Genomic DNA, 13,767 nt, shown 5'->3' with positions numbered 1-13,767 from the left:
TCAACGGGATTTGCGGGGGACCTAAATTGCGGGGTTAGGATCTCCCCAGGTACGCTAAAGGAAGCGAACCTATTAAGGCAGATTTACATCTGGTTTAGACTTGACTAGACGCGGCCACGTCTGGAGAACCTGGGGGTGGGCCTGAGTTCAGCTACGGTCTGTACGTACACGGGGTATTGCACTATGATGAGCATGACCATCGAGACCTCTTTGAACTACGAAATCTTAATTTGTGCTCTCCTTGTTTCCATGGCAAGCATCTTGTAACTTTCTCGCTAATGACACAAAACATAGCAGTCCACACATCAAGTATGAAATTCTACCTGTTGCTTGCAAGGTCTACAACGATTTCGGATCTTTCTCCAGACTCTCAAGTGGTTTCTATTTCTACCAAACACTCACATATAGAAGCACGCAACTTATGAGTAATGAGTAATTCAGTTCGCAATTTGTAGTTATTGTCTCTAACAGGGTGTCAACTCTCTCGGCTCAGCCGAGGTGTGTGGGGGTGAGACAGGTCTACTCCACAACCATCGGAACCCCACAGGTCACTGCCCCAGATCCGATCCGATGCAGGACACTACAGCCGATGGCTAATATTGTATGACCTATTTCGTGACCGCTCAGTGAAATATCAGGGATCTCTTTCACTGTTGCAATAAACAAGTTGTTCAATAGAACGGGTTCAAGCTTGTTCTGAACTAAGATAAGCCCAGTGAGGAGGAAGGCAGCCAGGTCGGTTTTCTTGCAAGTCCTAGTATGTCGATGTAACACAGGAGACTGATCCATGATAGCATACCAACTTTCTTATAGCATACCAACTTTCTTATAGCATACCAACTTTCTTATAATTCTTATACTGCTTCATGTTTTGTTCTACTGCTGCTTACACATGCTTCCCAATATTCCCAAAGCCTGCCCTTCTCCATCAGTTCCTCCCAACTTCTTCTTCAACCAAGGAATCTCCTCCAAAGAATACCGATACGCTCTAAACAGGGCATTTGACTCACCGGGGAATATCTTCGCAGTCGCCTGATCAGGGTAGGGCGCAAAGTGCGGGTTGATAAACTCCCAGCAAACATATCCGTCCTTAGTAACCTCAAACAATCTTCCAAAAGCACTCTCACAAAGCAAAGTGTTTCCGTTCGCTAATCTCTGCGCACTGCCCATAAATGGTGTAAAGAAGTTATGCATCTGTGAGCGGTCCCTGTACTCCCAGACGATGTTCTTCGATTGTCTATCAACCTCGATGGCACGGGTATAAGTGATAGATTCGCCGTTGCGGAAAGCTCCATTGTCGAAGATGAGGATATTGCCGTTATCTAGTTCGGTGGCATTGTGTTGTTGAGCGAGTACTTCTGGGCCGAGTTTCCAGACGATGTTGCCGGTGGATCTCTCAATGATTATGACGGCTGATACTGATCTGAGAGACGCGAGGATATGTTTGCCATCGCGCATCGGGATGACGGAGTTGATGAGCGGGTAATGCTCTCTTGTGTAGTGAGCTTGAAGCGGATATTCGTCTCGTGGGAGACGCTCTGAGACTTTCCATTGCCAGACGAGATTACCCTTCTCGTCAACTTCATTGACGGTGTCGGCGTAAGTGATGCCATCGATCTCGCTGCCCGGGACACCGCCAATGACTTTGGCTGAGTCCTCCGGAGACAGGGCCTCAAGACCGGTATACAAGAAGCGACCATCACCATAGTGATATTGATCATGATGACCCAGATCATCCGTGAACTGGCGGACCACCTTGCCATCAGGATCAAGCTCACTCATTACTCCGCCGCCATATTTGTTGAAGAAGGGAAAGGGAAATGGGCCTCCATCTTTGGTGGTAAGCTCAGTTGCTCGAAGAGTGTTGACAGCAAGATTTCCATTGGGTAGAATTCTAGCATGCCGACCGATTCTGCCGGGAAGTTTCCATGAGTGGACTTCTTCGCCGTCAATGTCGACCAGGTGAGCTGTGTCGCTGGTCAGGGGGCAAAACAGGGTATAGCCACCGAAGGACTTATCCTTGTCGACACCTGTGATACCGACGCCACGTCTTTTTAGTGTGTTTTGTTCCATGGCAGAAGCTTAATCTGCTGACTTTATGCTGATGATGATTGTTGGAGCTGGGGTCTTGCTTGATGATGGTTTCAAGACCTGTTGAGAGACTGTCTTGGTTGATGGCTTATTCGATCTGAAGACAGCATTAACACTCTGGACGTTAAGCCGTACTTGTATACAATCCTCTTCTCATAAAATGATATCTTCAGATAAATATTGGCGTGATATTGCGAAAACATCAACCCCACGGCATCCCGGCGGTAAGCCTGCGGGATGCCGTCGGGATGCCGCCGGCTGATAACGGTCCGACGGTCCCTCCTTATCACCGCCGGCGCCATCTCATCTTATCAAGTCCTCCAATAGGTTAACCCAATTCAGCACGCCATTATCGTCGCCATGGTATCTTCAACACCATACAGATCTGGGCATATCGCTTATCAGGACATCATTATTGCTTTGGCAGGGAGGTAGTATATAGACTGTAGCATTGTTCGATACCATCATGTTAAAAACCGCAAGAGTTTGGATTTACCAGTTAACTCCTCGTTACAATGAGTTCCTTTTCTGAAAAGAGCCACCCGGTGCAGTCTAAGGCTTCGGAACATGATGGTGATGTTATTCAGGATGAAGCCATTCATGTTCCAGGCTATGACCCTACCCTTACTATTGAGTCTGGAGAAGTGAGAAGAGCTCTTCTCAAAGTTGACTTCTTCATCTTGCCCTTTATCGTTCTTTGTTTCTGCTTCCTCCAATTCGACCGCACCAACATCGGTAATGCCTTAACCGATACACTTCGAACGGACATCAACATCGACAACTCAGACATCAACTTAGCCCAAACTCTCTTCACAGTTGGCTTCATCGTTACAGAGCTGCCCTTCAACATGATCAGCAAGTACATGGGCCCTGAACGATTCCTGCCCATCACCATGTTCCTCTGGGGTATCGCTACCTGGTCTCAAATCTTCTTGAAGAATGCACACGGCTTATGTGCTGCTCGATTCTTCATTGGTGCTCTGGAGGGTGGTTATATCCCTGGTTTTGCTCTTTACATCTCGCGATACTATACCAACCAGGAGCTTGCCTTGGGGTATGCTATCTTCTGGGCCTCTAACAGCTTTGCTGGTGCTCTTGGTGGGCCTTTGTCTATTGGTCTTCTTTCACTTCGTGGAAGAGGTGGTCTCCATGGATGGCAATGGCTATTCCTCATTGGTAAGTCCCAAACTCTGCATGCAAGGTTAGCACTAACGAAACGTAGAGGGTGTTTTGACCTGCTTCCTCGGAGTCCTCGCATACCTATACTTTCCCGACAACGCCGCGAAGCCTAAGTCCTTCTTTGGCAGATCATTCAACATCTTCACAGAACGTGAAGCTTCCATCATCGTCACCCGCGTCATCCGCAACGATCCTACAAAAGCCCTTCGATACGGTCAACCAGTTCTACTATCACATATTGTCGACACTTTCACTGACTGGAGATTATACGGTCATCTCGTCGCTGGCCTTCTCTCCATGGTCATGATCTCTCCGATGAACACATACGCACCCTCCATCATCAAATCTTTGGGCTTCACTTCCCTTCAAGCCAACGGTCTCAACTCCGTTGGCAGTGTCTGTGCCTTGATTTGGTCAGTCACGTTGGCTTTCAGCAGTGATCACTTCCGCGAGCGTGGGTTGCACATTGCCCTTGGTTACCTATGGGGAGCTGCCGGTCTACTTTGGTTAGCCCTAGCACCAAATGGTGTATCGAAGTGGACTTTATACGGCGGAGTGGTCTGGACACAGATGGGAATGGGCTGTGTCCAAGCCATCAGTGCTGCATGGCTCACAACCAAGATGCAGGATTACAAGAGGCCTGTTGCGCTGGCTGCTTATGTGATGAGTATCCAGCTTGCCAACTTTCCTGGTAATCAGCTTTTCAGAACTCAAGGTATACATACACGAACTCCATTTTGCACAAGGTCTAGGCTAACTGTAACTAGATGCACCTAGGTATACTCGCGGACTGAGTATTGCTGCTGGCTGTGCTATTGCCGCCGCTGTTGTTATTCTGGTCTGGAAGTTGCTGTACCGACTCTTTGACAATGGTGATGCTGGTGTCGAGGAAAAGTTTCAAGTTGCTTCAGACGAGACTAGGAGTGAGATTTAAAGCTTCGTTAGCGATGCTATAGTATGATCGGTCTAGGTAGAAGGTTTTAAATACAGCAATACTCAACAGATTTAGTTAACCTTGCGACTGTTTGCTTTCAGTCTCCAGCCACGCCTAGCTTTCATTATCAATGCCCTGGTTCTCCTCCTCGTCAACTTCCATGGAAAACTTCAAGTTATGAATTTCCGCCGTCTTCCGCCATTCCTTCTCAGTCCCGCCGGAGATCTTAGCTCCCCCTCCTCCTGAGAGTCTCAACATCGGCTCGTCAGGGTCGTTGGGATATCCGGTGCAGAAAACGAGAGTCGTGGACCACGAGTCTTTCAGCTCTACGGAGAGATATTCCGCCTTGGGCATGCGAGATACACATCGTGCAGCTGCCGTAAAATATTCATTTGCCACATCGTCAACTGGATACATTGGATGCCAGCTATCTGGTGATCGCCATACGTTGCGGACGACAAGCCGCTTCCCCGATGGTGATATGTCAGATGGTGTGAGTTCAAACGCTTTGAGACTTGGCCAGTGAGGCTCTTCAGCTGTATCTGACTCAGGTGGCCAGAAAATAGTAGGCTCAATGCTCCCTCCAAAAGAGAAATCTTTCAGGCCCTCTCTTTGCGAGAATTTACATAGTTCTCGGCTCAAAATGTCTTCTTCTGTCGGCGCCAATGACATGGCATCCAACAGCAAGCGTGGATTAACATAGTAGTCGAGGTCGAACTGATGGATCGACGAAGGCAAGCCATTCAACGATCGTGCGAGTTCTAACGAGTCTTGTTGTGAGAAATTACCATCGTCTGAAGTAGATTTGAGTTGAACTTACCATTTCTCTCCTTCAACACATTCTCTGGTCCTCTCTGAGACATCAGGCGCAGAGTAAGCGATCCCAGACGCGACATCGTACCCACTATCAAGCAAAAAGAGCGCGGGGAGTAGAAGAAGCGATCAAACCCGCGGCAGAGGTAGAAACTTCGTATCATGGGCACTTCCGGGAGACTTGCTTTCAACTCATCAAAGTTGTCCTTGACGTGATCTTCCAGTTTACTGAGATAACTGGGGCCACTTGGAGCCCAGGGTATGGTAACGTTAAGGTCTACCAGTGGCTCGTCTTGCAAAGGTATTTGAGCGAGCAGCCGGAAAAGAGGTACAAAACCCGTGTCAATCTCAGCCCTTGTCGTTGGAGGATGTTCTTCATCTGGCTGTGGAAACGAGTAATAAAGCCGGCGGAGGTATGAAAGACGCCTGGGGGTGAGAATGTTGTTCTCTATCGCATACAAGATAGATTCTGAGTTCAATTTGAGCTCACGGAAAGATGCTTCTTCAATCAGAGGTTGCCATCGGCGAGATAGTGCTGCTAAAGGTGCGAGACTGTGGATGGGAGGTCTAGTTTCGTCGAAGAATTTAGCTGGCGAGAAGTACTCATCTGGTACAAGGTGTTTAATGATATTGGATACAATCTCGCTTGCTAGTCGGTCCATTTTTGTGGTGTTGTTGCAATGCGTTGGAAGGGGAGAGTGACAATCATGATGGATTCAACGAGCAGAAAATTGATCACGGAACGGAGCGGAAAATATCCGCGTGTCACTTGTTGGCTGCTGCCTGTTACACGGCCATCTTAGTGCATTAACAATTTACGATTCCTCTTGTGAAATATTTGCAAGTACTTAATAGCTCATATTATTTTCCGAATATTATTAGACAGACGCGTCCGTATCTGAATGAACCTGGGCCCATTCTGGCCAAGACTCCAACCCGCCATCCGCATCAAACATCTCTGAACCTATGAAATTCGGATACAAGAAAGAGAGATCTGGTGGTAACAATAACTCTTCGGAATTATAATAAGCACCAGGATTGTCGGATAATGCCCCGGGGACAAGAGGCGTCGAAGGTTGGAAATCTGGTCGAAGCTTTTGGAACTGTGCATGGACAATATCGCCAAGAATATGCGCAGCATGACAAGGCAACCCAATGGTTTTGAACCAGTTTATAAGCTTGAATACTATATTATCCAGCTCGGTAGTATCATAATTAGCTGCTCGCAGCTTGGACTCGTATGTGTGGACAATTCGACACAGAGTTAGTGCAGAAAAGCTGAGGATGTGATATATGTGATCCGTTAAATGGCGAGTCCGATCGTCGGTTGTGTCGATGGCAAGATTTATGATTATTTTTGAATGTTTGATCATTTCTTTGAGAACGGAACTGTGCATAACTGATTTGGGTGATTTGAGAGACTGGCAATGGGCGAGTAGATGAGCGAAGTGGAAGCCCATTTGTAGAAACTGGGATCTGGGCTCGTCTGCATCAGGTCAATATTGATGTTCTTACACATATAGCATAGACTTACGGAAGAGGACCATCCAATCCTGTTGCCATGCTTGCAAAGCGAGTTTAGTTCCCGCAAGGTCAACCTGAGCAATTCCACATTTGTTGTAGATAATCCAGTAGAGCTGAACTTCCGCTCCCATCCTCGCCTCGTAGTTGTTTACTTCATTCGATTTGACAAAATCAACACATTGGTCAACTTGTGCTTGAGTCAGAAGTGAATGTCTGCGAGTTCCAACGCAGTACCTATACCCAAGTCAGCCGATATCTCGTGAGAAGACTTGTGGACTTACTGAAGATGGGCTACACACAGGTGATTCCACAAACACCAAGCGTCCAGCGAATCACTGATATTCTGAGAGGAGCCGGGGCGGATAACTTCCATGAAGTGAGGGCTCGCGAGGGCTTGCTGGATCGCATAGCCCGTGAGCAACCAGCTGTCTATACTCAAGGGAACTTGGCCTATAGTCGTCGACCAAAGGCTTAGTATTAGTACGGCTTGGAAGAACTCTACAGTCTGCGGGATTTCTAGTAAAGATGTTGTGATGAGGCGCTTAGATTCCTCGAAAAGCCTAGGAGCGAGCCGATCTGCAAGATTCTGACTTGTGTGCCGGACGGATATCAGGAATATGCTGCATAGAAGCAGCGGAGATTTTCGGACTTGTAAGAGGAGTCTATCTGTTGAGATGTTTTCAGGAAATCTGACCCATCTGCCATAATGAACATGGAATCTGGAAACATGTCAGCTATTTATTATTTAACTCAAGATAGTGGTAGCTTACAGTCCTAATAGTGAGTGGGCTGTTTGCAGCGAGACAAGTCCTGTTGAGACAACGTCTGATCGGGGTCCTGTTTGTGCAATGGCTTGCTCGGGCGAGTGAACTCCTGCATCGGTTGCAGCATCTCGTATTAGAAACACCGGAGCCGGGTCGAGTTCTGCAGCTGACACTGGCACTTCCACCACAGAAGCTCTATTCTGATTCGACGAGCCAGCAATTTCATCCAGTTTTGAGTCAAGTTTGTCGACTAAAGCGCTGACTGTTCGTTCGAGTCTTTCTAATCTACACAATCCGTCAATGCTAACTCATGGTATCCACGACCGTACAAACCTATCATCGACTGAGCTTCTGCGACCTCGAACAACCGAGTCTGCACTTGGAATGTCTATTTGTTCACGTATTGGTGGTGAGATCGAGCGTCGATGGCCGTTAAAGTCCAAGGAGCATCGTTGAGATAAGGTCTTGCAACGCAAACAAGTTCCATTTGAGCTGCTGGAAGCGTAACAGCGAGTTTTGTATTTGCGGCATAGATCACATGCTTTTGAAGCTCTGCCAGATCGTACAGGCGGCATAGTGATAGCTAGGGATCTGCATGCAGGAAACAAATGTTGAACATAGATAAGGAGTTCAACTGTCTATCGTGCCTTATCAGTAGCTATGGCGTGCTAGATTGATCACGTGGGAGCTACGGAGATATAAGTGACATCTTGACAACCTCATGGATACGAAAAGTGTTCTATCAGAAGATTTGTTATGACATCTTTCGGTAAGATACGTGGGTAGACTTGCAAGTGCGTGGAGATTTTAAGTATGTCTAGAAGACTGGCAATTGACTGAAGCGTTCCGATGAAACGACCCAATTGAACAAAAGCATTGCTTGAGGGGCCTGGCACTCTTGGGGAAGAGGCCAGTTAGGAATTAGGGCATATAATAACACCATGAAAGAAGTATGCCATACCATGAGCACCCCCAATATTGTCTCGAATACACCAATTATAATCTATTTGGCTCCAGTCTCAACCAGGGATGCCAAAGTCTAGGGTGGCAGATGATGGACAAGGTGAGGCCAGGTGAGCAAACAGCCGAAGATCAGCCACGGCAAGCACCCCACTACGGGGACCTTTAAATTTTGCGTGGATCGCGTTCCTCTCTTCTTCTTTTTCTTTTCTCCTTATGACCCTCTTCATTCAAGAAACCGTAAGTCCTTCACCACGCACAAATACTCGCATTTTGCTAACGTGTACCTCGCAGATGATGAGAACCGCGTGTTTAATATGATGCAGTGCCTCCTCCCCGGACCTCGAAACCCTCTGCCTCTCGGGGCAGCTTAAGCGGTTTCGTGGCGAGGTGAGGTTGGTACCATGAAATGGGCGTTCGACACAGACCTTGTTACAAGCATCGGACGCGATGGAAAAAAGCTCTGACTTTTTATGAATGAAAGAGAGGATTGTTTGGTTCGTGCGGCTGGGGTAACTCGGCGTGCAGAAATTGGACCGTTCTGGCAGGTAGGTTTTGTTTTTTGCGACTGAGGGAACTGGGGAGTGAGCCTCAAGTGAGGTTTCGCGTATATATGTCTACTACGAACTGAATTGAATTGAAATTTGTATCTTATTTGTAATGACAAACCTTGTGCTTCCCGACCTGCTGTTTTTGATAGAGTGAATGTGCCGTCCCTTGTCTAGACCTGTATCAGGTGAAATGAGTTTTTGGTGAGACGTGAAGAAGCGAAGAGGTTATCGCACAAGCAACCAAACACGCATGCAAACAGCCACAAGCAGACTGTGTCTGTGCTATCTGGATGCCCAACGATGCCTCAATTTGCATTCCCCTCAGACAAAAAAGTCCCCAGATTTCTTCAATCTCATGGAACATCGCCATCTCTGCAGTGGAGCTATCTTGGCGCAATCAAGTCCCTCTGAAATGAAAAGACAAAAGAATCCATGGTGACGACATCAGTAGCGTCCCCTGGAATTACAGTGGGAGAGTAGCGCCCGCCCGTGTCGGAGTCAACCACCTTTCCGGAGGACACGAGTTTGGAGGGTACATCGTGAGACCGCAGAACATCGCTGTGAGGCACAGGTACCTCTCTATCATCCACATCTCTCAGAATCTCCACCTTCTCGTCCTACAACCACCAAAGCCCAACCTCAAGTCAACGCCAACCCGAACAGCACACACCCCTCCCCTTGTCCTGCCACGCCCCAGAATCGTCCACGTCCCCCGGCGCGGATGCGGACACTCTCTCGTTGTCTCTCTCGGCCAATCTCTCTTTCTTCGTTCAAGACTCTTTCAAGATCTCTTTTTGCGCTGGTCACTTTGAAGCGACCCGACACGCTCGACTCGCTCGTCTTCTGCTGCAGCAGCTCTTATCGTCATCCTCGCATCGAGTCCCCCCCCCGGATCCCCGGCCATCATCATCTGTCACCGTACCCCGTCGCTCGTTGCAACGTCCGTCGTCTGAACTTTTTGTCCCTCCATCGCCCGGCGATTATAAGCTCGATATAGCTCCCGAGCTCCTGTTGGAATCATGTCAAGCTCCTTCGAAAAGTCCGTCAAGGGCGCAACAAAGATCAAGGTACGTGTGCGGTCTTGGCAGCGCGCTCTTGATGAGCCTAATATCAGCGGCTATCATGAGCCCAATCAATTTTCCTCGATGGGCGCTGGTTCTCGAGATTTGACTTGGTACTGATCTTGGATGCTATAGAATGCTCCCCCAAAAACGAAATACATCGAACACATTCTCGTAGCTACCCATTCCGGCGAAGCTGGCGTCGGCGAGGTCTTTCGCGCTCTCACATACCGTCTCCGCGATTCAACATGGACCGTCGTCTTCAAAAGTCTAATTACTGTTCATCTGATGATCAGAGAGGGATCTCCTGATGTTACGCTCGCCTTTCTTTCGACGCATCGCAACGTGCTAGCGATTAGCAGCTTCACAGACGGTACGTTCCACGCAGGCCGAAACATATCTGAGCTTGGGCATTGACAGATTGGCAGCACAAATCCAAGGACGAAATATCCGACATTATGCCCACTATCTAGCTGAAAGAGCTCGCGCATACGAGAAGACGAAGACGGATTGGATTCGCGCTTCTGAATCAAGACTTGAGAAGCTTTCGGTTGAGAAGGGATTGTTACGGGAGACGGAGATCGTCCAAAGCCAACTTGAGGCTTTACTAAAATGCGATGTAAGTTGGGACCGTCACGGGACTGAATCTCATGTGCTAACTTTCCCAGGTGATGGAGAATGAGCCAGAGAATGAAATCACGATAACTGTTTTCCGACTGCTTGTCTTGGATCTCTTGGCACTATTTCAGGTTCTGAACCAAGGGCTTATCAGCATTCTCGGTATGTTTGCCCCTCCCCCTCTGTCTCAGCCCGCCACTTTGACTAACATTCCGACCCCTTCAGGTCACTTTTTCGAGATGTCGAAGGTGGATGCCGAACGTGCTATGGCCATTTATCGGAAATTCACAAAGCAAACAGACTACGTCGTTCAATATCTGAGCGTAGCTCGTCAGCACGAACACCACACTCGGGTCGAGGTACCCAAGCTCAAGCACGCACCTGTCAACCTTGGACGCCAGCTGGAGGAGTATCTTCACGACCCCGATTTTGAGGTCCACCGAAGACAATACCTGGCCGAGCAGGATGTGAAGAAGATTGGTGGAGGCTCAAGCTCGAAGCAAGGAGGTCTCAGCAAAAAGAAGAGTACCGATTTCCCCGAACCAGCGTCCAACAACCCCTTTCCCAAGATCACGGCCTCTTTGAGCGGGAACAGGGCACCCGAGTCGAAACCGCAAGCCAACAAGGGTCCTGATCCCGATCTGATCGACTTCTTTGACTCCATCGAACAGAATCAGACACCGATGAGTATGAACCCTCAGCCTCAACAGCAGGCTTTCCAGCAGCAGCCGACAGGCATGCCGTTTCAACAGAACGGTTTCGCCGCCCAGCCTACTGGGTTTGCCTCCAACAGTCCATTCCAACAGCCTCAGCAAACTGGGTTCATGCAACCGCAGCAACCCCAGATGCAGCAGCCTCAGATCCAACTACAGCCCGACTTCACCGGAGCTGGTTTCGGAGGTTTTACTCCTCAACAAGCCTTCCAGCCAAGCTCGCTCGCACCAATCCCTCAGGATACAATGGCCAGCTTTCCCAACGCAGCCCCTCAAATCCAACAACCTGCTCAGAACGGATCGCCTCAGGGCCTCCAACCGATGCAAACAGGAAGCACCAACCCCTTCCGCCAGTCTATGCTCATGGCTCAACAAACAGGTCTTCCATCATCTGCTGCAACACCTGCTCTAAACCGCCAATCTACAAACCCATTCGCTCGAACATCACCACAGCAAAACACTTCTCCTTTCGCCCAAGCTTCAAACTCGCCTTTCCAATCACCGTCTCCTCAACAGCCACAGCAACAACCTGCTCTTCAACCTACACCAACCGGCACCAACCCCTTTGCTCGCAACTCCACGATGCCAGCGCCAACCCAAGAACAGCGTCCGCAAACAGCCGGCGCTGCTCTCGCTCCTCAACCAACCGGTACAACCAACCCCTTCCGAAACGGCGCTTTTGTCAACCACAACACAGGCATGGGATGGCAAGCCAACCAGCAGCCTATCGGAGGAGGCCTCGACCAACTTCCCACAGTACCTGTATTCCCTCGTCCTGCTCAACATACACCTTGGCAGCAATAAGACTATCGAAGCAGCAGTTCCAAATAAGAACCATCTTATCTTACAAGCTCAAATCAAGACATAATTCGCATCGCGTTTTCCACAGCGCCCTTTTGTTTCCGTTTCTTGGCTGTAACAGCCTCTCTTTCCATATAGTAAGCGAGGCGTTTTCGGGGGATGAGATTCGAAATGAGGATTGCAAGGCCACAGGATGAGCACACAGAAGGATACAGTACCCTTCTGTAATTAACCTTCAATCCTCTCCTGGTGATTTTTCCTTTTGGATTAGTATAGTAGCAGTCATACAAAAATACAATTATCATCAATTATTTATTTCCTCTGTATTCACTGTCTGGTGTATGTTCTCTGTAGCCATGGTATCGTGTCCATTTTTTACCATCTTCAAAACTCCAATTCCGTTATATCCCTCTGTATTTACCCAAACTCCCAAACTCCATAGCTATGCCCGGTTTAAACGACGAAAATCATCTACTAGAACGGATCGTCGACATCCATTCTACCCCCTGTATCTCCCGTCACAGCCGCTTCTTTCGCACCAGCTGTAGCAACACTCTTCTCAACCTTCTCCTCATCCACAAACACTCCCAGCCCTGAAAAAGCCTCGAACAATGCTCGTGTGAGATACTCATCAGGACTGTACCCTCCAGCCTTGTACTCAGGCTTTGTCCTCGTGATCTCGACCCATTCGTTGCTATACGTCGCCAGTTTCTCCGGCGCAAGGTCCACGCGCTCTGGCATGACGCGCACGCCGCCGTACGGATCGTATGGCTTGTTGTCCACAACGACTGCCTTCTTCTCGCGCAGTCCTCTGATAGAGAGACCGCTGCTTCCTGCGGCGCCGAGTGCTGCGTCTCGCTTGTTGTGACCTCGTTTCTTGAGCATGATCTTGTCCATCGCCTCTGATGCGCGGCCCGTTTCTGCGCTTTGCAGAGAGTCGAGCATTTCCTCTCGGAAGCGCTTGGCGTTGGCTTTCTCCTCGAGCTCTTCTTGTTGTTCACGTAATCGTCGCTGTCGAGCTTCTTCCTCCTCTGCTGCGATACGACGTTTGCGAGCATCATCTGTCTCGCGCGCAAGACGCCTGTTGCGCTCAATGTCCGCCTTGTGCTTCGCCTCCCACTCGCCAAGCTCCGCCTCAGCCTTCCTCTTCTTCTCGTCCGTGCCATAGACAAGGTCACACGTCAAACACTCCACCATCTCCAGATACTCATTATAATCGTCCAGCGTCTCAAAGTCCTCCTCAACCTTGTTAAACACCGCCGCCACTCGTCTCCTAATATCGACTTCACGCTCCACGGCAAGATCCGCGAAGAAAGCAGTCTTGAAACCGCGAAGACGAAGGGTCTTGTGGCAGCCGGCGTAGGGACATTGGTTGGGGCCGTCTTTGAAGATTCGCTCGACGCAGGTCTTGCACATCCGGTGGTAGCACTCCGGATTGATGCGAAATTCCATGTCGCGGTTGAAGTAGCGTGTTGTCTTGCATACGGGACATGTCTCGTCTTGGTCTGGCGGTGGAGGCGCGTTGAGATCTGTGGCGTGGCGTATTGAGACGCCTGCGCGAGACATTTTGGCTGGTGAGTGCACTGGCTGTGCGGTTGAGTGGAGGCCCGAGGTTGTGGAGAGAAGAAGAGGAAAGGAAACGCTTTGTTATGGTGAAGAAGTGATTAATCAGTGACTACCTTAATCAAATGTTGGTTCTGCACGGCTGACGAGACGGGGATAGCAGACGTGCCGGGGAGATTCCCATTGGTCAAAGCT

General features: G+C 49.1%; 6 protein-coding genes across 6 annotated transcripts; 2 read left to right on the top strand and 4 right to left on the bottom strand.

Annotated features, from left to right (window-relative positions):
• Positions 1–876: 876 nt before the first annotated feature.
• On the bottom strand, positions 877–2,073 carry FMAN_03449 (uncharacterized protein; the record flags this gene model as incomplete). Its single annotated transcript, XM_041832268.1, has 1 exon — positions 877–2,073. The coding sequence occupies one exon, from the start codon at positions 2,071–2,073 to the stop codon at positions 877–879; it is 1,197 nt and encodes a 398-aa protein (XP_041682749.1).
• A 533-nt stretch (positions 2,074–2,606) lies between these two features.
• Positions 2,607–4,204, top strand: FMAN_03448 (uncharacterized protein; the record flags this gene model as incomplete). The annotated part of the gene is made up of 3 exons (XM_041832267.1): positions 2,607–3,267; positions 3,314–3,985; positions 4,038–4,204. The coding sequence occupies 3 exons, from the start codon at positions 2,607–2,609 to the stop codon at positions 4,202–4,204; spliced, it is 1,500 nt and encodes a 499-aa protein (XP_041682748.1).
• Positions 4,205–4,318: 114 nt separating this feature from the next.
• FMAN_03447 (uncharacterized protein) lies at positions 4,319–5,679 on the bottom strand (the record flags this gene model as incomplete). Its single annotated transcript, XM_041832266.1, has 2 exons — positions 4,319–4,965; positions 5,025–5,679. 2 exons carry the CDS (start codon positions 5,677–5,679, stop codon positions 4,319–4,321), a joined length of 1,302 nt encoding a protein of 433 aa, XP_041682747.1.
• A 216-nt stretch (positions 5,680–5,895) lies between these two features.
• On the bottom strand, positions 5,896–7,880 carry FMAN_03446 (uncharacterized protein; the record flags this gene model as incomplete). The annotated part of the gene is made up of 5 exons (XM_041832265.1): positions 5,896–6,503; positions 6,552–6,775; positions 6,823–7,260; positions 7,312–7,590; positions 7,639–7,880. 5 exons carry the CDS (start codon positions 7,878–7,880, stop codon positions 5,896–5,898), a joined length of 1,791 nt encoding a protein of 596 aa, XP_041682746.1.
• Positions 7,881–9,835: 1,955 nt separating this feature from the next.
• Positions 9,836–12,012, top strand: FMAN_03445 (related to YAP1802-Yeast Adaptor Protein, member of AP180 protein family; the record flags this gene model as incomplete). The annotated part of the gene is made up of 5 exons (XM_041832264.1): positions 9,836–9,883; positions 10,013–10,250; positions 10,306–10,496; positions 10,546–10,657; positions 10,721–12,012. The coding sequence occupies 5 exons, from the start codon at positions 9,836–9,838 to the stop codon at positions 12,010–12,012; spliced, it is 1,881 nt and encodes a 626-aa protein (XP_041682745.1).
• A 471-nt stretch (positions 12,013–12,483) lies between these two features.
• FMAN_03444 (uncharacterized protein) lies at positions 12,484–13,575 on the bottom strand (the record flags this gene model as incomplete). Its single annotated transcript, XM_041832262.1, has 1 exon — positions 12,484–13,575. One exon carries the CDS (start codon positions 13,573–13,575, stop codon positions 12,484–12,486), a length of 1,092 nt encoding a protein of 363 aa, XP_041682744.1.
• Positions 13,576–13,767: the final 192 nt, after the last annotated feature.

The sequence above is a fragment of the Fusarium mangiferae genome, assembly GCF_900044065.1.
Source record: "Fusarium mangiferae strain MRC7560 genome assembly, contig: FMAN_scaffold006, whole genome shotgun sequence".
Taxonomy (NCBI): domain Eukaryota; kingdom Fungi; phylum Ascomycota; class Sordariomycetes; order Hypocreales; family Nectriaceae; genus Fusarium; species Fusarium mangiferae.
This window is presented reverse-complemented; position numbering and strand designations above follow the sequence as displayed.